This window comes from Lemur catta, chromosome 24 (genome assembly GCF_020740605.2).
Source record: "Lemur catta isolate mLemCat1 chromosome 24, mLemCat1.pri, whole genome shotgun sequence".
NCBI lineage: Eukaryota > Metazoa > Chordata > Mammalia > Primates > Lemuridae > Lemur > Lemur catta.
In genome coordinates this window covers 2189553-2216528 of record NC_059151.1, presented here as the reverse complement: position 1 = coordinate 2216528, position 26976 = coordinate 2189553, and the positions used below count along the sequence as shown (strand labels likewise).

At 39.3% G+C, this 26976-nt stretch overlaps 1 protein-coding gene and 1 long non-coding RNA gene across 9 annotated transcripts in view; one reads left to right on the top strand and one right to left on the bottom strand.

Moving 5' to 3' along the window:
• The window catches only part of SEC31A (SEC31 homolog A, COPII coat complex component), a 56148-nt gene extending 31513 nt beyond the window's left edge, over window positions 1-24635 (top strand). For 3 of the 8 annotated variants that reach the window (XM_045536939.1, XM_045536935.1, XM_045536936.1), the window contains 8 exons: window positions 2888-3011; window positions 4687-5028; window positions 12757-12795; window positions 15352-15410; window positions 16471-16734; window positions 19131-19250; window positions 22311-22382; window positions 24054-24635. In XM_045536939.1, coding sequence (XP_045392895.1) covers window positions 2888-3011; window positions 4687-5028; window positions 12757-12795; window positions 15352-15410; window positions 16471-16734; window positions 19131-19250; window positions 22311-22382; window positions 24054-24233 — 1200 coding nt within the window. In that variant the 3' untranslated portion in view covers window positions 24234-24635. The remainder of the gene's footprint in view (window positions 1-2887; window positions 3012-4686; window positions 5029-12756; window positions 12796-15351; window positions 15411-16470; window positions 16735-19130; window positions 19251-22310; window positions 22383-24053) is intronic. The other 5 variants (XM_045536943.1, XM_045536942.1, XM_045536938.1 and 2 more) reach the window with 4 other exon arrangements.
• Window positions 15063-26929, bottom strand: LOC123627388. The gene is made up of 4 exons (XR_006731267.1): window positions 26297-26929; window positions 26084-26215; window positions 20982-21247; window positions 15063-15562 (listed from the first exon to the last, which is right to left on the bottom strand). It is a non-coding gene; the product is annotated as an uncharacterized LOC123627388 (long non-coding RNA).
• Between the last annotated feature and the right edge of the window lie 47 nt (window positions 26930-26976).

Here is a 26976-nt window from a genome sequence, read left to right as displayed (position 1 = left end):
GTCTTTTTACATTTCATTATAGCAAAACTAAGCATAAAATCATGAAAAACTAAAAAAAATTATCAATACTCTTTTGTCTGTTGTACTTTTGGTACTTCATCACGATAGATTGTATTTGAATAAAGCTGTTAACTATCTAGAATACTCTATTTTAATTTTTTTCATTCATTTGACTAATATTCATTGAGACCCTACTGTGAGCACCTGGCATTGTTCTACCTGTTGGGGGTATGCTGGTGAACAAAATAGATTAAATTTCCTACCCTCTTGGAGATTATAGTAGCCTTAGAAAGTGTATGACAGGTGAGACAGATCAGATGATGTCTAGGAAAACTAAGAGGCAGAAATGTCAAGCGACTCACCACAGCTTTAAGACACAGGGCTTGAATTTCTCAGCATTGCATGGCTGGTTAACGCCCAGGTTGGCATCAGAACTCCCAAGCATCTTGTGTTAGACTAGGATGTCTCGCAGGGTATTGAAGCAAGGTAAGCTCTACATTGGCAGAAGAGAATATTTACTCTTTATGTCCTTGGATTTATCTGTCTTTCTGGGAAAAGGTAAAAACACCTTTGGTGTTTCTTAAGAGAGACTTATTTTAAGAACAGAAAAACCAATTGAATCATAAATGAAGCAGTGATTTTCCTGATTGAAGCTTATGATGCACTGAATAAACGAGGACCGTGGCTTGTGGTTTTAAAGAATGTTAATGTCCAGGGGTAAAAGGATGTCAGGATTTAGGATTTAGGAGTTCCGCTTCCAGTCTGCCCAGCACAGCTTTGCTTTTACCATTGACCCTTGAACAGCATGGGGGTTAGAGGTGCCAATCCCCCCCACACAGTTGAAAATCTTCATATAACTTTTGACTTCCCCAAAATTTAACTACTGATAGCTTACTGTTGGCAGGAAGCCTTACTGATAACATGAACAGTTAATTAATGCATATTTGCATGTTATATGTATTGTATGCTATATTCTTACAATCAGGTGAGCTAGAGAAAAGAAAATGTTATTAAGAAAATCATAAGGAAGAGAAAATGTATTTTACTCTTCATTAAGTCGAAGTGGATCATCATAAAAGTCTCATCCTCATTGTCTTCATGTTGAGTAGTCTGAGGAGGAAGTGGAGAGGCTGGTCTTGCTGTCTCTGGGGGGGGCAGGGGTGGAAGAGAGATGGGGGAGCCACGAGAGGCAGGCACACTCGGTGTGACGTCTGTTGAAAAACCGTCATGCGTAAGTGGACCTATGTAGTTCAAACCCATGTTGTTCAACGGTCAACTGTATTTTTTTTTAAATATATATTGAAGTTTCTACAAAGATTTACTTGGAGGATTTTGATGGCTTAAAAAAAATTGAAAACCATTGGCCTCCAGGGCAAGCAACATGGTATAATATAGAAAACACTGCCCTGGAAATTAGGAGACCCGAACTCCCCAGCAAGCTGTGTGGACATCAGCAAGCCCATTCACTTCTCTGGGCCTTGGTTTTCTCAGTGGTAAAGGGTAGGAATTAGACTGCATGATCTTTAATATTCAGCTTTAATAATCTCTGATTGTGTGATTTTTAAGCCTTATATGGGACTAATACAATTTTTGTGGCTATGTGAAATCCAGGAAAAGGAGCTTATAGCAGTATGTTCGCAGATCAGTAGTAGCATGAGTACTATTAATGCATCAAAAATCATTTTACTTAATTTCTTTTTCCCCCTGGAATATTTTCTTTCCTTCCCTACTTACAAGACCTCACTTTTCCTTGATGCTTGAATGGCATTGTTCTAATGCTTTGATGTAGGTTGTCATATTGATTTTTCTCCTGCCTCCCTCCCCCTATTTTGTTGTGACTGTATTTCAGAATCCCGGCTCCCTTGGAAGCAGTTGCCTGACTAATGTATGTTGCTGTGCTTACTTTTTGTTTTGCATCTGGCTGTTACTACCTTTTGGATTTTTTTTTTCTTCTTTTAATGTTTTCATTTTTTATTTTCTGTGATTGGTATTTCTTTGTTCAATTCAGGTTAGAATTGCCCCTACTGTCACTACCTGGAGTAACAAAACTCCCACTGCCCTTCCCAGCCATCCACCTGCAGCCTCTCCCTCTGACACACAGGTATATCCTTCATTTATTCCTCTTTGAGCAACATTCTGCTCACCTACACACACACATATATAGAGAGAGAGAGAGAGAGAAAGGGAGAGAGTGTTATATATTCTCTACCCCCATTCCTCAAGGTCCTCCATTGCTACCTCCCACCCGCTCATTGCATTTTAATGCTTTCAGGATGCAAAAAACAGTTTTTAACAAAATTAATTTATTTCCTTATCCCTCCTCTCCTTTTGCAGTTCTAAGTTGACTGGAGCTAGGAAAACATCAGCCAAAGTTCTGACAATGGTTTAAGTCTGATTTCACTGAAGATTTTTTTCTTTTTTCCTTTTTTCTTTTTTCTTTTATTTTCTTTTTTTTAGCATTGCAGAAATTGAAGAGACACAAAAGTTCCCTTGATGGCATTTATACTTGTATTTCTAGAGTGTGGAGTAGTGGATGGAAAATCCTGGTGACTTATTATAAATATCACTGACACTCTTTTATGAGGCTGTTAGCATCTTTTGCCATTCATGCAGTTATTACTTCAGATCTGTCCGATCTGTAAATCATTCAGAATGTGTTGCTCAGAAAACATGGTATTCTTACAGTAGAATAGGCTCAGTGCAAAAGAGGAAAACAAAAGCAAGCATGGTGTTCTGAGGAAGAGAGAATATGCAGAATGCAACGTTTCTTATGCAATAAAGTTTCTTTTTAATAAGCATAGAATTCCATTTAAAGATTATAAGTCCATCTGGTAAGACTCTTGGTTCCAAATGTAATCCTCCTTTTTATCATATTCTCGTTTTCTAGGGAGAAAATCCTCCGCCTCCGGGTTTCATAATGCATGGAAACATTAACCCAAACGCTGCTGCTCAGCATCCCCCGTCTCCCGGTCATGTGCACGCCCAGGTACCACCTTACCCACAGCCACAGCGTAAGTACTGTGACCCTCAAGTCCTTCCGCAATGGCATTTCTTATCGAATACAGTAACCATTTACTCTGAAGCCCCAAAGTCATGGTCAAATCAATTTTGACAAAGGAAGAACCGTCCTGGGTAGGACTTCTGCATCCCTGCTGTAGAGAAGCATGGTTTGCCTAAGGGACATCCCGAGTCAACATGCGAGGAAACAGATCCTGCATCACTCTGTTCAGGACAGTGGATGACTGTTCCTGAGCCATGACTAAGACCTGTTAAACAGAGGCAATGTCCCGTGGTTTGGGTATAAAAAAATAGCAGTTTAGAAATTATTTTGTGCATACTCTTTTCCTTCAGGCAAGATGACACAAACCATTTTTGAAAAAATGGTTTCAAGGGGCATTTGTTGTTGTTTTTCCATTTTATTTATTTATTTATTTATTCATTCATTCATACATACTGGGTTTTTTAGAGCAGTCTTAGGTTCAGTGCAAAATTAAACAGAAAGTACAGAGAGTGCCCACATATGTATTACCTTCCCACTGTTGGCATCTTTACTACAGGGTGGTATATTTGTCACAATCGATGAAGCTACGTTGATGCTTCATTATCACCCAAAGCTTACACTAGAGTGCACGCTTGATGTTGTACATTGTATGGGTTTTGAGGAATGTTTGATGACATGTATCCACCATTGGCTTTTTGTTTTAGAAAATAGTTGCATTTAGAAAGTGAAAAATCACCACTATTTCAAAATTTAAATTAAGAGGAAAAAATAAAAATCTCAAAGGGGAAAATTATAAGACTAAACAATTACTGCTAAAACAAGAGGTCATTACCTAGTGAGAACTAATCTTAATGAGTGTGTTCTATGCTAAAGTGGATGTTCTTACTCCACTTAAACCTTTCAGTCCAGCGCTTAATGTGAATGCTGTCTTCAGAGTACTGTTAGGAAACAGATACACTTCCACTACTACGTTCATTCTGTGGTGGTTCCTACCTACCCCTGGTCATGCAGACTGTGATGGTATGAAGATCTCCCTAATCTGAGTTTAGATCTTTGCATTAAAACATTAGTTGGCTGCCACGCCTGATTGTTTACTAACCAACTATATAGAATATGTAAAATATTATGTAGGAATCATTTCATCAGGGATCGTAGAGTTGACTCTTAATGTGGAACTGTGCTGAAGCTCAGAATTGGAGTAGCTGGTGATTTCACTGGATGCTGGAGAAGATACTTGATTCATAACAGTAGTGCTGACCCTCCAGTTCCTGTGGGGGGGTGTCTTGAGCTGCCACCAAACTCCGTGTAAAGTGGGGTGCTTTCAGTGCGGGGTTCCTGCGTGGCTCCATCTGGTGGCCACTGTAGTCTTTTCACAGGAGCAGGAAAAGTCTCAGAAAAGGGTCAGTCTTGCAGTTCGTGGGTCTGATGATTCAAAGGCTTTCATAACCAGCAGCAATTTGGGGGTAGCATTTTTCACATGTTGGACCTAATATTTTAAGTATATTTAGGGCATCTGAGCCTCAAAAACATAATGTATGATAAATATTGATTTTGGTTTGTAACTTACTGTTAAAAGAATAATTATTGAAATCACTTCCTCAGAATGAGATAACTTTTTTGTTTTCTGCTGCTATCTGAATAAACTTGTAACTAATTAAAATTTCTGTTTCTTCCCCTTGATGTAGCTTGTCAACCAGCCCAGCAGTATTCCTTCGGAACAGGGGGGTCGGCTATGTACCGGCCTCAGCAGCCTGTTGCCGCTCCTGCTTCAAACGCTTACCCTAACCCCCCTTACGTCCCTTCTGCTCCTCCCTATTCTGGGCAGTCCCAGCTGTGTGCAGCACAGCACCAGGCCTCTCCGCCCACCTCCAGCCCTGCTGCCGCTTTCCCTCCTCCTCCTTCCTCTGGAGCATCCTTCCAGCATGGCGGGCCGGGAGCTCCACCGTCATCTTCAGCTTACGCACTGCCTCCTGGAACAACAGGTACACTGCCTGCTGCCAGTGAGCTGCCTGCGTCCCAAAGAACAGGTCTGCGCTTGAAAGGGATTGGGTTTGGCTCCCCCCTTTGTTTTTTCATGAACAGATGGGTGGATGGAGGGCTATTATTTGTGGTGGTAAACTGCATAATGTGAGGTGTTGGTTGAGTTTTTATAACAACTTCCAGTACTGTTTATAAAAGTGCGATTTTCCCATAGTGAACTTTATTTGCTAAATGAGGAGAGCTTCAGAGCTTCGAAAGGGTAAGAGTGTATAATCTGCCATTGAACTTAAAATAAGTGGTAAGAAATTAATTGGCAGGATGATTCGTGGTTGGAATCGGATTTAGTTGACATTGATTTCTTTATTTGAGCCAAGGTATGCTCCGTGTTCTTATTTTTAAATTTTTAAAATTATTCACAGCTTAAATTTGTTCATGAAAATTAAACTCATAGAGTCTTAATGAGGCTGTGCAAATTTTATAATTATGTTCATTTGTAAGGGTCTAGAGTGATCTCGATATGTTTGGCAAAGAAAAAAAGTGAGAAAATACAAGTCTGACAAAGAGAACGTGTAAGACGATAGAAAGAGAGTGTCCAGTTATCCAGCGATTCCCCGTTAGGGCAGTGCTGCCCTCTCAGGCATTTAGTAAATTTTTAGGCTTTTTTTTTTTTTTTTTGGTCTACTAGTGTAGTTGTGCCTGAATATTTCTAATGAATATCATGATTTTATAAATATTTTTATAGTGAAATATGCATTTTTATTAATACTTTTAATTGACATAATTGTATACGTTTATGGGATACAATGTGATATTTTGATACATGTATACAATGTGGAATGATTAAATAAAGCTAATTAACATATCCATCACCTCACTTACCTATCATTTTTTATGGTAGTGAAATACACATTTTATAAATTCTTTTTATTGCTCATGTGTGTTACAGTATGAGCATTATGTATTATGTTAATTTTTATGAGTAAGTTATATTGTTTGATTTTCACTTGTGGATAGTAAAAGGGGCCTCAAAAGTCTGTGTTATAGAAAAAGAATCAATCACATGGGGTTGGACTGCTTACATAATGGTCAGGAATGCAGGCTTTGGAATTAGACTGCCTAGGTTTGTATCCCAGCTTCACTTCTTTCTAGCTCTGTGTGACCCTGAGTAAGTTACTTAACTTCTTAAGCATCAGTTTTCTCAGAGAATAAGACTAGTACCTACTCATTAAGAGGATTGAATGCATTAATACATTAAGAGACTGCAGGAAGACAATTACTGCTATATAGTAAGCACTTTTTTAAAAAGTTAGCTGCAATTATAGAAAATCTCACTTAAAATTAGAACTCTGTACATTTTAGTACTTAAAAGCAGTTTTCAGTTCATAACTGATGGTTTTGAACTAGAGGGGCAAAAAAGATAAGGTGAGACTTGCTCTACTTCTAATACTGAAGTTGTTCTGGGGGAGTCCAATATATATTTCCCTCCTTTAATGTGCAAGCAATAACTTTAATTAATAAAAGTACTTAATAAAATAGGATCTATCAGGCTGGGCACAGTGGCTCACGCCTGTAACCCTAACACTCTGAGAGGCCGAGGCAGGAGAATTGCTTGAGGTCAAGAGTTCAAGACCAGTCTGAGCAAAAGTGAGACCCTATCTATACTAAAAATAGAAAAATTAGCCAGCATCATGGTATGTGGCTATAGGCCCAGCGACTAGGGAGTCTGAGACAAGAGGTTCACTTGAGCCCAGGAGTTTGAGGTTGCAGTGAGCTATGAAGATGCAACTGCACTCTACCCAGGGCAACAAAGCAAGATCCTGTCTCAAAAAACAAAAAAGCATCTATCATGGAAGTATTCTCTTCTAATAATATGACTTCATAAATATGGATGTAAAATATTTTTAAAATGTTACTACTTTAAAGTCACATGGATAGTTGGTGCCAGAATTACACACACATTTCTTCCCCCTACTCTGATATACAGTCATGTGCTGCATAACAGAGTTGTGATCAGTGATGGACTGCATATATGACAATGGTCCCGTAAGATTATAGTGGAGCTGAAAAATTCCTGTAGCCTAGTGACATCAGAGCTGTCCTAACATCACAGTGCAACATGCATTACTGATGTGTTTGTGGTGATACGGGTATAAAAAACCTACTCTTCTGCCAGTCGTATGAAAGTATAGTATGTACAATTACGTGTAGTACATAATACTTGATAATAAACAACTATTACTGGATTTATATTTACTGTACTATACTTTTTAAAATCATTTTAGAGTGTACTCCTTCTACTTTATTTTTAAAAAAAGGTTAATTGTTGAACAGCCTCAGGCAGGTCCTTTAGGAGGTATTCCAGAAGGCAGCGTTGTTCCCATAGGAGATGACAGCTGCCTGCGTGTCATTGTCCCTGAAGACCTTCCAGTGGGACAAGATGTGCAGGTGGAAGAAAGTGATGTTGACGATCCTAACCGTGCGTAGGCCCAGGTGGGCCTAGGTAGTAGGCCTGATGTGTGTGTTTGTGTCTTAGTTTTTAACAAAAAAATTTGAAAAAGTAAAAAAAACAAGAATTTAATATAAAAAGAAAATATTTTTGTACAGCTATGCAAGGTATATTTTAAGCTGTTACTACAAAAGAATCAAAAAGTTAAAATATTAGAATTTATAAAGTAAAAAGGTTGTAGTACAATAAGGTTGTTATTAAAGAAAGAAAAAAAATTTAAATAAATATAGTGAATGGCCTGAGTGTACAGTGTTTATAAAATCTACAGTGGTGTGCAGTAATGTCCTGGCCCTTCACATTCACTCACCACTCACTCACTGATTCACCCAGAGCAACTTCCAGTCTTACGAGGTCTATTCATGGTGAGTGTACCTTTTCCGTGTTTAGATATGTTTAAACACACAAATGCTTACTGTTGTGTCATGATTGCCTACGGTATTCAGTACACTAGCATGCTGTACAGGTTTGTACCCTAAGAGCTAAACACATCCCTATCGTTAATGCATGCAGAATCACACACACACACACACACACACACACACACACACACGTACATTAAATGCATCACCCTTAACTACACAGATAAAATTTCAATAATACACTACAGATACTTTAATAATTTGATATATTAGAGAGGAGTGCTAATTCATTTGTAGAGTTCCAGAAATTAACTTTTTAAAACTTGGATGAATGAAGACAGTATCCATTCTGAATAGTTGGATAATAATCAGAGTTCTTGAGTGAAACAGGTAGCATGGGTTCAAGTATATTCCCACTTAAAAAGTGGTGCAGGGAAGTAGGGAAGGGAATTAACATTTATTGCTAATGTTGGACAAGTTCTACTGGTTACGTATTTTCTTATTTAAGTCTTACAACCCTGAGAAATAGTAATAATTATTTCTTTAAAAATTGCAGATGAGGAAACTGAGTTTCTTAGGAGTTATGTAATGTTCTCAGGATTACATAGTGATATTCTCCAAATTGAGATACAAACCCAGGGCTCAGTCTTCAAAGCCCATGTTCATTCTTCTATCCCAGGCAGTCTAGTCCCAATGTAAGGAGTAGAAAGCCCTCAGCATCGGAATTAAAGAAATCATCTGGCAACACTGTTCTAGGCATTTGTTACTTTATAATCTAAGTTAAATTATTCGCATGGGTATTTTTTCTCCTTAAGCAAAGTGCCATGAGATTATTCTTTCTTTGTATGCAAAATAACAGACTATTCTAACCTGGCTGAGAAACAGAGTGACTAATAGAAGAAGCAAACAAACATTTTTCAGTACTCAGCATGCACCGTGCCTAGCTGCTTGTTCCTTCTTGCATGTTAACAGTCCTCTGTATTTAAATCAATAGTTACAACTTTACCATATTTTATTTTTAGATTTCCTAAAAATTTTGCTTAGGTTATATAAATAATTGTGACTGAAAAGTTTATCTTTGTTCTAATGTGTTTTAGATCATGATTTTGTTCAGGATTTAAAAATTCCAGTTGTCCAGTGGATAATTTCAGACAGACACTACAGCTTCTTAAGCCCTCTGTTAGTGAACCACAAAATTATGTGCCCAGGGCTCAGAGAAACTAATGTTGCAATCAGTAAAACATTCAGTAGATTCGTAATGAGTACATGTTTAGTCTGCAATCAGGATTGTCGCAGACGAAGTAGGGAGGTAGAAAAGGACAGTGTATGTCTAGTGAACAGCAGATAACGCTGTTATAAATGAGTTATATAACAAATGTTATAAAATTTGTATCGGGGCCAAATTTTCAGAGACATAAATGCCAGGGCAAGAAGTTTATAGTAAGTACTTCACACAATTGCAGAAAAGTTTCTAGTGAAGTATTTTGAACTGCTGAGTGGTATAGTCAGAGTGGTGCTTGAGGGAGATTAACCTGGAGGTGGCGGACTGTGGGCCCCACAGCAGAAGCAGGGGCAGGGAAACAGGCCCCTCCTAGTTCTAAGGAGGAAGTGGGGACAGCCTGAGTTAGGAGAGTGCAACGTCGTTTCCATGATGGCAGTGCAGGACGGCTGGATGCTTGTCCTGTTTTGCTGTCTCGGATAAATGCGATACTGCCTGTCACTTTTTTTTAAAGGGAGGAAGGGGGTCGCTGGTTTGATGTGTGCTTGTTTCTCAGGGAGAGAGCACTTCCAGATAGGAAGGCCCTGGGATTGTACTCCTTCAGGCTATCGTAGAGCTAGCTATCTTTCGGTGAACATTATTGACTTTTTTAAACAACAGAAAATTTAATATACGTCTATAATCTTGTACTTCTTCACACAGAAGAGTCTTAAAGAGGAATAATATTGCATATTTTCATGAACCAGTATTCTGAATTTTTAAAAAAATTTTTCATAAATATACCTTAGTCATAGTACCATCCAGGTACAGAAAAGGGGCATGATGGCCTTCTTTACTCTGTTTGGATAATTCTGTTTTATCTTGTGTCTGTGGAAAATGACTTCAAGGATCCGTGTCTTTCTAAATACTAAGTTTTAATTTTGTGACACTTTTTTAAAAGTGTGATGTGCTAGGCTTATAGGGAAAGAGAAGGCATGTGTGGTTGACATGCCTTCTCTTGAAGGCTCTATTCTGTTCTCTCCATCTTGAATTTTCTTCTAGCCACAAGTCTCCATGCCATCAGCACTAATATTTTTCTCTGAGTCCACTGAAAAGTATATTAGCCAGTGCATAGGTTCTACCATTATCCTCCTGCAAGAGCACCTGTTGGAGCATGTGTCAGAATTTCTTTCCTTTTTAAGACGGAATAATATTCCATTGTACATACCATATTTTGTTTATCCATTCCTCTACCGATGGTCATTTTGGCTGTTGTCAGTAGTGCTGCTGTGATGAGCATGGGTGTACAGATATCTGTTTGAGTCCCTGCTCTCAGTTCTTTTGTGTGTCTACCTAGAAGTGGAATTGCTGGATCAAACAGTAATCCTGTGTTTAATGTTTTGTGGAACCACCACACTGTTCTCCACAGCAGCTGCACCATTTACCTTCTCACCAGCAGTGCACAAGGGTTTCAGTTGCTCCACATCCGTGCCAACACTTGCTTCTGTTTTTTAATAATACCATCCTAATGGGTGTGAAGTATTAATAGTATCTCATCGTGTGCATACATTTTTTAAGAATTGGAATCGTAACACACACATATACATGTAATTTTACATCTTTTTTTCTTAATATTATGCCATGAACCATTTTTCCATGCCCTTAAAGTCATTTCGTGTGCTAAAAAGAGAGTGAGAGATCCCCACTTTGTAGTTTTTTGAAAGAGTGAAAAAAGAATTATCTCTTCTTCACAGTTTTGTGAGAGATTTATTTATGTTCAAGGTTAGACTATGCTATGTTGATTTTTTTTTTTTAAATGTTGACCAAGAGTATAATTTTTCACATCTGTAATGAATCTCCATGGTACTGTCTTCTATAGATATTTATGTTCTTTACGTAACTTGCTTTACCTGCTGTTGCTATTAAAGGATATCTCTAAAAAGTACAGGTCAGTTGTTTATAAAAACTTATATTTAAATAATCTACTTAAAGCCATAAAAACAAAAAGATGGAAAGCTGAGACAAAACTGAACATTAAATCAATGATGACACCACTGCACTGTAGCCCAGGTGACAGGGTGAGACCCTAGCTCAAAAAAAAAAAAAAAAAAATCCTCTTCTTTTCACCTTCCTTTCACGGGGCAGGGGAAGAGAGGGTATGTTGTTGTGACTCCTCCCTGAAAAAAAAGAATCAGGCCCAAATATTTCTAGTACTTTTAGGTTTGTGATGTATTGGCCCTGCCTGCCCAGAAGCTGGAGTCTGGTCACAGAGGGGACATCCGTAGTGGAGGACTGCTCAGTCTCCTGTTGTAATGCACACATAGCGGCTCAACAGGCTTTTATTAGCTATAGTGCTGTGGAATCATGGGGAGTTAGATTGCAATGCCGTCATTTAAGATAAAAGTAGATCATTTATAGTCAATTATCCTTGGTCATTCTTTTCTTCATTTAACCTAAAATGAAAAGGTTAGCTTGTGTTGAAGAGCCATAGTCTATGAAAAATCCCGATCAGTAAACACTAGAATTGCATTCCACGCAGTGAGAGTTCAGGCTGTGGGATTACCTTCTCACCTCGCAATTTCTCTGAGGCATGTGCCCCTTGAGCAGGGCTCAAACTGAACTGAACTCGCTATTTTAATTGCTCTGTTCTCTTGGTTCCTCCCTCACCTACTGAAGATCGTTGAACTCACGTAAGTTATGTGTGCATAAGACGTACCTCCACTGCGTGCCTTTCATTTGAGCCTGGGTCTGGCTTGACCCGACCCCAGACGTCTGACAATTAGAATTGCCGTGTTAGTTGTCAGCTTGTTTTTCCTCTTCTCCACTGCTGGAAACTTCGGTGCTCCTAAGAGAAGTAGTGATTTCTGGGAGACTTGTGCCAAACAATCTGAAAATCTGTAAATTCTTACAGAAAGGGTCATGCGAGATGGTTACACCTTGGCTGGGGCTGTTCTTATTGATACTCACGCTCATGGTGTAACCCCAGAAATACAGCTTCTCCAGAATGTAGACAATAGAGGCCTCTCAAATCCAGCAGTGACCAGTGAGAAGTGGCACTGTCGCGCTAAGGTTGTCGGTCATGTTTATCTTCATCAAACGCAGGCGGGAGTTTGCCGGACAGTGTAGACATCGCCCCATTTCTCTAAATCCCTACTAGTTAAAGAGGGTGTTGGACTAGCAGCATTGGTTGCATCTGGGAGATGGCCCCAGACTCTCAGGTCCTCTCACTGTGCCTGATGAATTAGAATCTGCCTTTTAACAAGATCCCCAGCTGATCTGGATTCACAGCTTTGAATACCGAAATGGCCACGCTCGTATAATATGTGAAGGACTCCTCTCGGTGATATTTCTGAGCTTCGTTGGTCCAACATTAGAAAAACAATCTACGCAAACAATTAGGGAGATACTGTTACTTTAAGTAGGAAGGGATAAAATTTTCTCTTAAAAGAGATAGCACAGTAAGAGAAAAAAGTGATGTTTAAGAGTTAGTGGATCTGACACAAATAAATTCACTTTATCCAAAAACTGATTAATTTCTTAATTAGATAGAAGGTATTTTATGTGACTTGGTTAAAAAATAAGTTTTGTTCCCATATAAAACTAGTTTACTCTTTCTGGGGGTTGATGGAGAAGAAACAATTATAAAATGAGAAGTAGAATTTAGAATGTCTTCAATAATATTGTTTAAGTAACTTTTACATTTTATCTGCAGAAAATCAGTCTATCCAAGACCAGGCACCTATGTTGGAAGGTGAATTAGTTGTAAAATATACCTTTGGGAATCTTTGAATCATCGAATACGATTAATGACTGGACATTAATAATGCATGTGCAGAATGTTAAACATTGTTTCTTCTTTGATTGTCAGCACAACCCTGTCTTGAAAAATTGAGATTTATAGAGTTAAATAATTTGCCAAATAAAACACAGCTGCTAAATGTTAAATCAAAATTTCCAATCTTTCTATGCCCAGGACCTGTGTTCATAGCTGCTATATTATTCTCCCTTCTCTTATTTCCAAAAAGCTTATTGTATTTATTTGTGAAATTATGTCTATTTGTCCTAGAGAATCAAGCAAAAACAAGAAAAAATCCTTTTTTAATTGAAAAAAAATGCATGTGAACTTCAAAGATGATGATAATCCTGAATCTGATCAGTATCATTTTTTATTGAGCTTCTTAATTGAGTCAAATTTTAGAACTGATTGAATTTATATGATGATGCAAATAGATTTAAGTCATAAAACCTATGTATTTTATATAGACATAAAGAAAACAAATACGCCCAGATTGTCTTAGGTACGGGTAAGACTAGAAGGTGATGGGAGAGGTTTGAGTGATTAATCTGTATATGACCAGAAGTTTAAGAATTTGTTAATCAGATAGCATATAGTTTAATATTTTATGATTAACTCTTGAGTGTTTTGAACCATATTTGGCATTCTATTTCCTAGTAAATGCGTAGGAAATGCACTCTGTTTTAAAAATCAAAGCACATGAGTACATAGTGATTAGGAGATCTGTATTTTTTACAGTTTCTGTGACTTTATGCATGAGTCACAAGTTCTTTGGTTTGCTAAGTATTAATAATTTTGTGACTTAATATCATGCATATCAATTAGACAGATAAAGTTAAAATATTGAAAGAATGTTTAATTTATTGGAAAGGGAGTAATTTTTTCTCTTTACATACATATACACATACACAAAGTTTCTTTTTTTTTTTTTTTTTTTGAGACAGAGTCTCGCTGTGTTGCCCAGGCTAGAGTGCCGTGGCATCAGCCTAGCTCACAGCAACCTCAAACTCCTGGGCTCAAGCAATCCTCCTGCCTTAGCCTCCCGAGTAGCTGGGACTACAGGCATGCGCCACCATGCCCGGCTAATTTTTTCTACATATATATTTTAGTTGACCAGATAATTTCTTTCTATTGTTAGTAGAGACAAGGTCTCGCTCTTGCTGAGGCTGGTCTTGAACTCCTGACCTCAAGCAATCCTCCCACCTCAGCCTCCCAGAGTGCTGGGATTACAGGCGTGAGCCACTGCACCCGGCCCACAAAGTTTCTTTAGCCACTATCTAGTTCCCTAGAAAAGATCAAAACTCAGCCGGCTGTACTGGCTCATGCCTATAATCCTAGCACTTTGGGAGGCCAAGGCAGGAGGATCGCTTTAGCCCAGGAATTTGAGACCAGCCTGGGCAATAGCAAGACCCAATCTCCACAAAAAATAAGAAATATTGTCCAGGGATGGTAGCTTGTGCCTGTAGTCCCAGCCACTCAGGAGGCTGAGGCAGAAGGACTGCTTGAGCCCAGGAGTTTGAGATTGCAGTGAGCTACAGTGATGCCACTGCACAGGGCGACAGAGTGAGACCCTGTCTCAAAAACAAAAAAAACCAAACCCCCAAACAGACCAAAACTCAAACTTAATGAAATGTAAAACAAATATATTGTGATTTAGAAAGCATCCTATCTTATTTCCAGCATGTTTTATTCCTTTTTTCTTTAAAGATAATGACATTAAACTACTTAATGAGTCCCACTATTGATGTCCATTTTCCACTTTGAGAATTTTTGGGGGTTTTTTGGTATATTTTTTGAAAGAAAATTTACTACATTTTATAGTATTTTAATTTTGTATTTGCTGCCGGCCTGGAATTTTTCCACAGCATTAAAAAAAATCATAGCAGATATTTGAATGCTCTTTTTAACTTTATAAGTAATTCCAAGGTGAAGGTGATAAAAATTACTGGTGTTATATAGCGGAGCTCTGTTATTTTTTTAACAGTGTTTCTGTTATGTTTAGCATTTGTGAATGATTTGCTTATGTTGAATTGCTCTCTTGACAGACAGGAGGTTGCTACTTTTATCCTTTTTTTGTATGTTGACTGTATGAGAAGCCCTTTTTATTTTTTTTTAACAGACTCAGGTGATTTATTTTTTCTTTGTTAAGGAGAGAATAATAACAGGTGATTTATTTTTCCTTTGTTAAGGAGAGAATAATAAACTGATCTTTGAAGGTCATATACCAATATAGACAAAGACTTCACCATCCTTCAATTTAGCATAGTCCTTTTGCTTTAAATGGAAATAATGTCAAGGTATCTTATCCACTGAGCCAAAGCTTTGTGACAATTAGAGCGGTGAAAGTGAGGATTCAGGGCTACGTAGTGATCCCCACAACTTGGCTGGTAAAATCTCTGTGACAGTCATCTCAGGGTTAAGGCAGAATTTCAAAGTGTCATATGAGGGATTCGACTGCGTTTTCTTCCTCTCAGGATTCTAAAGGAAAATGTCCTCTGTTGTCTATTTCAGGTCCTCAGAATGGTTGGAATGATCCTCCAGCTTTGAATAGAGTACCCAAGAAGAAAAAGGTACTAGAAAAAGATGTCCATCCAATGGGCCTACAGATGTTATACATTAATCATATGGCAACTTGGAGCATACCACACTTCACTGATCCTTTAAAAGCAAAGCTTACTGATTGATGTGTTTAAAGCATATTTCAACATGAGTCTTCTAATCCCTGGAAGGAAGGAAAGAAAGTAGAAAACAGTATCATCAAAAGGTTGCTATGATGATGGTAGTACAAATTAAAGCCCTTCTGGAAGGCAAAATAGAAATTCCCAACAGGCCTCTTTTAAAAAAGTAGAAATAAAATTTCAGGCTTCACAATTGATGTTTTTTAGGAGTTACTTTGGTCTTTGGGTTCCAATAGTAATCACAAATTTGGCAATTCTGTTTTGGACTTTTTTCTGTTACATATAATATAAGTGAAGATATACCCTTGTAATTGAACATTATTCAGATGTCAATAACTGTTGAGAGCCATTAGAGCACAAAGTAAGATTCTTCTCTCTGCCCCAGCCATTTCCTAGTTTATTTTTTTTATTCCTTGTGACCTCCTTTCCCCAAATACAGTAATGAGAGGCCATAACATAAAATTGGGGAGACATTATATGAGCAAAGAAACCCAAAATAAACTTTGGGTTAGTAATAATCAGAAACTTAATCTAGTACTTCTAGTGTGATAGAATTGCCAGGTAATATTTACTTAGTGATCCAGGAAAAGGTGTTATATCCTGATCACATTAAACACACATACTTGGCACACCTGATTCCAGTATTGCTAGATATAATTCTCCAGACTTGACATCTTCTTTCAAAAATACCGTGGTCTTGGCTTCCCTTTACTGGGGGCAAATGTAGGGGGAAAGGGGTAGACCTGAGAGATCCAGGTTTGAGCTCCCTACTCCTCTTAGCCAGATTAGCTCAACTTTTATGTTTATTAGAATTCCGTGTAAAATTTCATTTGAAATAAGTATTCTGCTACTATTAAAAGATTTGTTTAACCATGGAATAGACTAACTCCCTATTTCAAGCTGAGGAAATGTTGCTCTCTTTTTTATTCTTACTCTTGGTGTCTTTTCACAGATGCCTGAAAACTTCAAGCCTCCCGTGCCTATCACGTCACCAATCATGAACCCTCTGGGCGATCCCCAGTCTCAGATGCTGCAGCAGCAGCCTTCAGCCCCAGCCCCGCTGTCCAGCCAGGCTCCGTTCCCACAGCCGCACCTTCCCGGGGGCCAGCCCTTCCACGGAGTGCAGCAGCCTCTCGGCCAGCCAGGCCTGCCGCCATCTTTCTCAAAGCCCAGTATCGAAGGCGCCCCGGGGGCTCCTATTGGAAACACCATGCAGGTAACAGTACACGCGTGCAAGTGGGATGGGGAGACGGCTCTGCTGCAGTGCATTTTCTTTCATGTGTTAGCTTTTATGATTACTCCATTATTAATGAACGTCTAAATTTGGTTTTAATTTAGATGACTTAGCAAACAAAAAATGGTAACCCTTCCTTAAGATTGATCATATATATATACACATTGTTTTTCAGTTACATGGCCACATACTATAAACTCTCTAGAAGAAGTTTCATATGTTTGATAGTGTATGTTTGCTATAACTTGGCAGTTGTGGCATTTCACTTGACCTAGTCACATACAGCCACGGTTTAAGATCTGTTGAATCATCACTGCATCATAGGTTGCTAAGAAAAAGCCACTTCCAAGGGTTTTTCCCTTTAAAATATAAAATAAAAATAATATATTTTATATTTTCTCTTTAAAATATAAAATAAAAATATATTTTTCTGTGTACGTATAAAAGCTAATAATAAAGCCTCATCTTTGGATGGAGATATAGATTTTTACTGGCTTTTCACACATAAACATCTAGTTGGCAAAGTCCTAGATGCTGAAAAATCTAACACATTTCCATATAACTGGCTTAGACATACAAAGATAAATATTTTGCTATATTCATGAAAAGTAAAGTTCAGATCAAAGTGTTCAACATGAGAAGATGAAACAAACTCCTGCCCAAGCAGAAAAACTAGTTTTACTGTCTGCTTTTGTCTTTGACTCCCTGAACTCAAATTTGTAAAGATTTTATCCGTATTACAAGAGTATACTTTACTGTTAAGAGATAATTATGCCTAAAGAATTTTTAAGTATTAAAAGTTACATTATGAAAACAAATATAACAAATATTTTGATGAAGGTGAGAAGACTTGGTTCTTTCTTTAAAAATAAAAATGTAAATTATAAAGGTTTTGTTTTTTTTTAATCATTACGAGTCTGTGTTATTTTGGCAAGCTACTTAGCAAATCACTTTTATTTAAACCTGGGTTCTTACGCCGTAGTTACCTAGACGGAACCTCGGTCCCCATTAAGAGGGAGAGACGCGCAGTGCTGAGCCAGGCCGCATGTCCAGCGGCCTGCCTCCTTGGGTGCCTTGGCAGCAAGGCAGCCTCAGCGTGGCCAAAACTTAGTTCATGCTCTTCTTTCCAAACTCTTCTTTCATTGTCTCCTTTTTCAGTGAATGGCGCCATAATCTTTTCTGTTGAATGCAGCCCAAAACCTGGGAGTCATCTTTATATACTCTTTTCCCTTTAATTTCTATTTCAAATCTATCCCCCAAATCTTGTTGATATGACTTTAAAATATTTCTTGAATCTTTTCTTCTCTAGGTTTCTCCTCTGATCCCTGCTACCTTTTATCTCGGATCGTCACCAACGTAGGAGCCTCTTAATTGGTCTGCCAGTATCTGCTTTGATCCATCTCTAATTTGATTTTATCTCCTCTTTGCTTAAAACATTATAGCTTTCTGTTGTTCTCAGGATAAAGACCAAAATATTTAACATTGAAAGGCCTCAGCTCCTATTCCTTCTTGCTCTCTCTCTGTCCCCTGATACCATGATCCCTGCTTTGTACGTTATTCCTTTTGTCTGGAATGCTCTTTCCTCCTCACTTAAGTGATTAACTGCTACTTGTCCTTTTGATATAATTTCCTGAAGAGAGCGCTCCCCTCCTTTCAGTCGAATCCCAGTTATAGTGTCTTTTGGTCCCATTAAGTGTTAACTTCCTACAGTTGCTATTTTACATACATTTACGATGTTTTTTAACTTTGCATTTTCCATTAGCCAGTACCTGGTGCGTAATCGCCCAATATTTTTTAAATGAATGAATGAACTCATAATGAACTATTAATAATACAACTTAAAAATTTAAACATTCCTTCATTGTTCTTCCATCTATACACTCGGCCACATCATGGTTTCTTCTAGCTTAATCTGTGGCTTAATCTTGCAGTTTTGAGCACAGCCCAGTTAACAACCTCTTAAGAGTAAAACAAAGGATAAAAGAATGCCAGGATGTACACAAATGAGCCAGAAAGCCGAGCAGGCAGGCACACAACTAGCCAGCTGTGTTTTCCAGTACCTTGTTTGTATTTCCTGCTGGCTCACATTTACTTCCCTTCAGCTACAGTAGTCACAGCCAATAATGACCAACGTATGTTCCCCAAATATCCAATCCTGCCTATGAAAATCCAAGCTATAGGATTGCTGATAGCTTTTTCTAGATACCTGCTTTTCATTTTTACTTATCCCAGATAATTTCACACATTAAATTTTCACATGATTTTGAACAGGCCTATCTACAACATTGTAGGTTTCTCTTTCTCACGAAGATTCAGGACTTGGCGTATGAGGTACCTTCTGGTTATTTCTGATTATTTCATGATATTATTTCTTCCAGCATGTGCAGTCTTTACCAACAGAAAAAATCACCAAGAAACCTATTCCAGATGAGCACCTCATTCTAAAGACCACATTCGAGGATCTTATTCAGCGCTGCCTCTCTTCGGCCACAGATCCTGTATGTATTTTTTCTCATATTTTGCTTAATTAAAGTAATCCTTTGTGAAACTCTTCTATAATTACAACGTAAAGTCGTAAAAAGCGTATATAAAAGTCATAAAGCTAGCATTTACATTATATGTAGAAAGGTATTTAATTGCTTTTTATGTATAAATGCGCTTATCCCTCACAATAACCCTATGGTAGATAGATTTGTCGTTTTTATTTTACAGATGATGAAATTAAGGCAAAGAGCAGTTAAGTAACACCTAAGCTCAGGGCCCCCATTCAAACCTAGACAGTTTGGCTCCAGAATTTATGCTCTCAACTACCAAGCTAGATAAATAGAACATATAGTGGTATACCAGAAACTCAGATTTAGGATTTCTTTCTGAGCTTACATTGAAGTTTTTCAAAGTAGATAGCTCATCTTCTGTACTTTGCAAAGATCTTAAAGATAGTTAAGTGTTTTAGATACTGGAGTCATATTCATATTTAAAGCAACTGATTTTATAATACTTAGTTTAATTAGAGGATGTCTGTGTATTGGCAAAAACAAAAATTCCACAAAGCCAGTCTTGTTTTAAATGAAATTTCACGTTCTGTCAACAAACATTTAATGTTTATTTAACCATCGGCTGCTAGTCTGCTTTAAAAAAAGAGGCCAGGCGCAGTGGCTCACGCCTGTAATCCAGCACTCTGAGAGGCCGAGGCGGGCAGATCATTTGAGTTCAGGAGTTCGAGACCAGCCTGAGCAAGAGCGAGACCCCGTCTCTACTAAAAAAAATAGAAAGAAATTAGCCAAACAACTCAAATATATACAAAAAAATTAGCCGGGCATGGTGGTGCATGCCTATAGTCCCAGCTACTCAGGAGGCTGAGGCAGAAGGATCACCTGAGCCCAGGAGTTTGAGGTTGCTGTGAGCTAGGCTGACGCCACGGCACTCTAGCCTGGGGAACAGAGTGAGACTCTGTCTCAAAAAAAAAAAACAAAAAACAGCTTCTGGAATTTGTTGTTTCATCACACATTGAGTACTAATATGTGCAGCCTTCTGTTAGTCTTGTGGAAAACAGTCCCCTATACTGATAGTCTCAGGAAAGCCAAGCGTAGAGGCCTGGCATTCTGGGAGTGATGGGAAGACCAAGCTGGAAGCCAGAGAGCAAATGAAACTGGTGGGCAGACACATGCTAGCCCCGTGCACACCCTAAAGAGAGACAGGCTGTAGTCATTCAGAACTGGAGGAGTGCCAACCAGACTGTGGCACGACTCCAGTTCTTATTCAGGCCTGAGTCAGTATAGACAGGATGGAGGACACATAACGTATGGTGCAGCTCAGTAAATTTTTTTGTAGGATTTAATCTCCTCTAGGTCATCATATGATCTTCTGTCAAAAATGATTTTGGTATTTTGGTGGGGATTGCATTGAATCTGTAAATTACTTTGGGTAGTATGGGCGTTTTAACAATGTTGATTCTGCCAGTGTATGAGCATGATGTGTTTTTCCATTTGTTTACATCACCTGCAGTTTCCTTCCTCAGTGATTTGTAGTTCTCTTGAAAAACACTTTTTAATTTAAGAACCTATTTTTACCACTCTCAATAATCTTAAATTGCCAGAAGATGATTTTCTCTTTTTTTCTCGGTGCTTTAAAGGCTTAGAAACAGGCAGGATTAAACATACCAAATACAACTAAGTACAGTCAGTCCCCACTTTACGGATGACCCAACTTACAGTATATTCTGTACTTACAAATGGGTTCCCAAGGCTCCCCGTAAGGATGACTTGTAATTAAATGATTACATTAATATTTCAGGAACTAGGTTCTTCCACGCCTGTGCACAGACTTGCATGTGGCACGAGTGGTCTGTTGGCAGCCTCTGTGTGCTCGCAGCTGGCCCCATTGTTTATGTCGTCACTTAGGCACAGCCTCACTTTCGTCTCAACTTCTTTATTTTATTTTGTAAGTCTGTGTTTACCCTCATGACCATCCTTCCAAAGTGAAAGTCCAGGTGAGCCTGCAGTGAAGAGAAAAGGTGATTACAGTGGAAACAAAAGCAAAAATAATAAAGCGTTTGGGGAAAAGCCAGACACTGAAGCATCGGGCTTCAGCCACTTAACTATTGGAACGACTATAAAGGCTGAAGTGAGAATGTGGAACACGTGAAAGGCAGGCCTCCAAGGAAAGCATCAGTTATTCCTGAGCAGCATGGTGGATTAATTATGGAAGTGGAAAGAGTTACTGATTTGTTTAGAAGATTAAAATAAGCATAACATTCCTATTAACCTATTGTTGATGCAGCATTAGGTGAATGTTAACCTTTAATATTCTTTTTTGAAATTTCTCCAACTAAACTTTTTGTATGAGTTTGTTTTTATGTTCTGTTTGTTTAAATTAAAAGAAAGCACCATAGTTTTTGTAACTTATTATTACAGTACAGGGGTATTATTATTATTATTATTACAGTATTACACTATATTATTACCGCATACGCGCCGTTGGAGTATTGTTAGTAGTAGTAGTAACAGTAGTACCGTATGTGGACTGTTCATCAGGGATCGGCTTACATACAACTCTGACCTAAAGATGTTCTTAGAATGTAACTTGTTTGCAACCCCGGGACTGCCTGTATATAAGTAGCATTTTTGAAAAGTTAATAGGAGATTTCACAGTTCTGTATGTTTGCCTTTTGGCTCCCCTAATCTATAATAACTGTACTTAGACCTTCTTTTCTGTGGTCCACTGACCCATTGCTGCCTCCCAGTGCTTGTGACTGTAGCACAGTTGCACGTGTGCACACCCTGCCCAGCGAGTTTGCAGTGCACTTGGGATCTAATCAGTCCTCTGTGTCGTACACTGGAAGGAAGCCTCATCCTCTCCCCATCCCACACCACCCTTAACAGGTTACTGGCCTCTGTTCTAATAATCTGTCCAAGTTTCTTAGTCCTAGTTACCTCCATTTCTTTATAAAATGAAGCTGTTCAACATCTTGAGTGTCATGTTTTGTATAATGAGATGGAGCAAGTTCTTTGGGTAAAAGTTAACGTTCAGATATAACATTTGTTTTTCCTCTCCTGCAGCAAACCAAGAGGAAGCTAGATGATGCCAGCAAACGTTTGGAGTTTCTGTATGATAAACTTAGGGAACAGACAGTAAGTCTGGGGGAAAATAGAGGATTTATGATAATCATTTATTCTTAGTTGCTAGTAAAATAAGTGTCTCATCAACACTCTCATTTAGTATGGTTGGGGGCAAAGTTGTCATGACAGTTACTGAATGGGCTTTGCTCTAACTGTCCAAATCATAAGTTTCATTCACTGGGATGAGGGAATAAGGCCGAGCATGTGTGTATGTGTGTGTGGAGAGAGAGAGAGAGAGAGAGAAAGAGAAGGAGGAAGGGAGAGAGAGACCAGGTACGGTGGATCCCACCTATAGGCCCAGCCCTTTGGGAGGTCAAGGTGAGAGGATTGTTTGAGACCAACCTGAGAATACCTCATCTCTACAAAAAATGTTTTAAAAAATGAGCCAGGTGTGGTGGTGGCATGCCTGTAGTCCCAGCTACTTGGGAAGCTGAGGCAGGAGTATTGCTTGAACCTAGGAGTTCAAGATTACAGTAAGCAATGATCGCACCACTGCGCTCCAGCCTGGGCAATAGAGCAAGACCCTGTTTAAAAAAAGAGAAAAGAAATTTTAATGCCTCTCATAACAAAGAGTAGAAGTACAAGCTTGCCTGTGTTGGCCCTAAGGGAACTGACCTGCTGTTCATTTTATGTGGCCCATGGACCAGGAAGCCAGAGAGTGGGCAGATAGTCCTTGCCAGAGATGAGATCTCTCACCTTTCTCATGGTCTAAGAATCCCGATCCTTTTATTCTAGAACACCTGTTACACAAAAGCAAAGCCAGATGTAGCCACGAGACGAGCAGGTTAAGGTGCTGTAACTGTGAGGATAGCTAGCGTGAGGAGTCTGTTCTCCTGTCCCCACCTCCCCACTCCTTTCACAATTGTCTTGTTTTATTAATGAAAGCACTAGGATAGGTGAGGGAAAAAGGAACTGGGACTTTCTTTTTACATTTTTGCATTTCAGTGTTCCTCTACCCCATTCCCCACACCCAGTTTCTTCAGATAAAAATAATAATGTCTCTCATGAGAACCAAACTAAAGAAAGTTGATGTAACAGTGGAAGTAGTGTTGTTCCGTGGGCAGAGCTAGAGTAATGTCTTCTCTCTTAAGTGTGGGGCACGTGTGGCAAACAGTCACATGACGTGGGAAGCACTACAGGTTTTATGGTTTTCAGGGATGATACCAGGCAGTTAGTAATTGACGAGTTGAGTACTCTGTCATGCCTGTGCCCTACTAATGGCAGTGGAGCAAAAGCTCAGGGTCTCTGTCGTAGATGAGGTTTAAGGTAAATTGGGTCCTTACTTTGAGATATGATTAAGAAACTTTAATCTCCTTCATGTGCATAGGAAAAATTTTGGAAGATATGAGGCTCTATCTAAAATAATTGAAGAATTAAAGTTCTTAAATGGAGAGAGACGTTAGCGTTTCAGTTTGGGGGAGGAAATCTGGCTGCTTTTCTGTAAGAAAATACCTGGTTTATTATACGTGTATAATTCACAAATAACTTCTTTACATAAATCATTTTTTCCTGATTCTACTTGATAACTGTTGCTCACTGCAAGAAATATTTCTAGAAATGCTAAACGGCTTATATATTTCTATAATTTTTTCAAGTTCCATTTAAATACCTGTGTTTATAGAGGGTCTCCTGGGAAATTCTCCCTTAATTTAATTCTTTCTCGCGGTTCTACCTGTGTCTCAGCTTTCACCGGCCATCACCAGTGGCTTACACGGCATCGCGAGGAGCATCGAGACGCGGAACTACTCGGAAGGCCTGACCGTCCACACCCACATAGTGAGCACCAGCAACTTCAGCGAGACCTCTGCTTTCATGCCGGTTCTTAAGGTTGTTCTCACCCAGGCCAATAAGCTCGGTGTCTAAGGGGACAGCTTCACTCCCATTCAATATTGCCGTCTTTCCAAAGAAACATGTTTTAAAAAAAACCGATAAAACATGGACCAGTCCTCATTAGCATGTTTCCACAGCAGCCAGTCAAGAGCATTTACACTATTTCTGCAGATACACCCACCTTAGAACCGCGCGAAACCCTGGTGCTTGCTTTTTGTTTTAATCTTGGTTGCCCGTGATGATTTTCCTGCTCTGCAAGCAGCGGATTTCCTGGATCACACGTAGCGTGGTTTCCCGAAGCAGCATTCTGATCGAGTACAGTCGCTAAGACCTCAGCGTACGTATCCGGTTATGCATAAAGCAGAGCTAAAGCTAAATTTCTTTCACGTCTTCCCTGCTTCCTCCGTGTCAATCACATTAAAGTGTGTAATCCTATTTTATGTGTTTGTAGTCTTTTTTTAAACAGCTGTTCGCAATTTGGTTTAATCCCTATTTTTTATGTCTTTGGCTTCGCTCTGGTCTTGAACAAATAACTACATCTACGAGCTACCTCATAGGTTTTAGCACATATTCATGAAAAATAGGATTACTTGCTTTAAATGTATATGGGGGAAACTGAGCATTTCCATTTGGTAGGAGGCATTGAGCTTTTTTCTATTAATAAATGTTTTCAGTATTCTATTTGAGTTTTAAGACTGAATTGTCTCCATTTTATAGTTAGAAATTTGTTCACCCATTTTAAAAAAAGTTGCCTACAGCTTTGAGGTTTGAAGTTCAGAAAGAAAACTTTAATTTCAGTCAGCCTTCTGAATCACAGCCAGACATTTTTCAGTCAGTTTTTCTGTCAAGTAATTTCATTATGATCTGTCTTAAGAACAGTGTGGTAAACAAAAAAGATAATGGTTCCCGTGGAATCTGGAGGAGAATTAGATACTGATAATTTTCATTGCTTATGCAATATTACTTAAAAAGGTTTAAAAAAAAAAAGCTACCTAAGTAAACACTGTGGAGTAAGAGTCGTTCATCGGGTTTTTCTGTAGCCTGAGTGAAAGAGTTTGCAAGAACCTCCCAGTTCCCTTTGCTGCAGTCCCTACTCGACAGACAACCCCCTCCACCCTTTTAAAAAAATTAGCCAACTCAATTTTATAGCTCAGAACAGGTTTGTCATTAAAAAAGAAAAATGGAGCGCCTTGGTAGCACGTATATATACTAGAGCCTCAAGAGTGGAGTGTGTACGCTTACAGACTGTTACAGGCCTGTGTCCACAAGCAGGAGTTCCTTCCTGGCGGCTGGTGGAAGGGATCCGACCCGTGCTTGGGGTGGGCACTCAGTCAGGTATTTCGATTTCTTCCCCTCAATCCTCACGTTGGCCCCGGGAGCCGAGTTAGCGATTCCAGTTGCCAAGCGCGGCTCGTAAGCAGCAGGATCCGGATGCCAACCCAGCTCTCAGTCCAGTGAGCCCGTCCATTTTCCACAAAACCACGTTTTCTCCCCAAGTCAGGATCACTGCTACTATAACAAAAAATCCTTGACTTTCGGTTTCTGATTTTGCTCCCCTTCCCCTTCACTTCCCCGTTAGTCTGCTGGGACCTGGCATTTTCCACAAAAGAGGGATGTGGCCATTCTGCTGAGCAGTGTGTATCGAACACTGTGCTGGCTTCTCTCCAGGCGGATTCTCTGCGTGGGGGGAATGCAGCCCCCGCACCCCAGAGCTGTATCTCTACCGCCTGTGACGTGCAAAGGGCAGAGAGACCCTGGGTCTCACGTCTGCTCCCTGATCAAGGTCTGTGCCCAGGGACACGGGACACCAGAGCCGGCTGGCCCAGGGTTCTAGACTGGAGGGAACCTTGGGTGGTACCAGTAAAAAGCTACTGGGAACTTACCTTATCCCAACTGCTGTAAACTGTGTCCTCATGAGGGACGGCATAGAGGAGCACTCATCTGGGAGTCAAGGGACTGGGTTCTAGTGGCTTCTTTGCCACTTACTGTTAGTCATGTCACCTTCATTTCCCCATCTGTAAAATGAGGGGTAGGATGAGATCTCTAACTTCACTTCAGCTCAGAAACACACTCTCCACGGTGTCTTTGTGTCTTACCTTTAAGTCTTCAGAAGGAATCAAAAATAAATTTCGTGAGCACCAAGTCTTTGAAGAAAGATGACAGACAACTCAGGCCTGTTTATATCTGGGTATGATACCTTTTTTCCTTTTGTAGCGTTAATTTGATTGTCAATCTGGAGAAAAGTCAACGCAGCACTTTCCTCGGTTGAAGACCAATGGGCAGGCATTTCAGAGAGATTGCAATGTGAGGAGTTGGGATAAAGATACTTGCTTGGCTTAGGTCCCTAAATGAGTCTTCCTCATTAATGATATCTGTTTCCTTGAAATTAACCTTTCTGCCCACCTGTTCCCCACGGCAAGAACAGGCTACCTTCCGGTGATTGCATAGGACACACAATGAACTAGTTTTTCCTCTAGGGCTGCAAATCTGGGTCATCCTTTTTGACATTCCTGAACTCTATTTACAAATTCCCCTTCCCTGCCAGAGAACAACGGGGGCCTTTGCCTTTTAAGAGCAGCCTGTGGTAATTGACACAGCGGGAAGAGAAAGAGGTCGTTGAAACAGAAACAATAACAGCAGCTAGTGCTGAGAAAGAAAGAACTTCTCTGCACTTATCTGCCCTCGGAAACCAAAATATCCTAAAAGGAAACCTGGTGGGCGATTGTTGGGGGAGGGGGCCTGGGGAGCTGGAAGGGTTTGTGGGTAAAAACTTTTG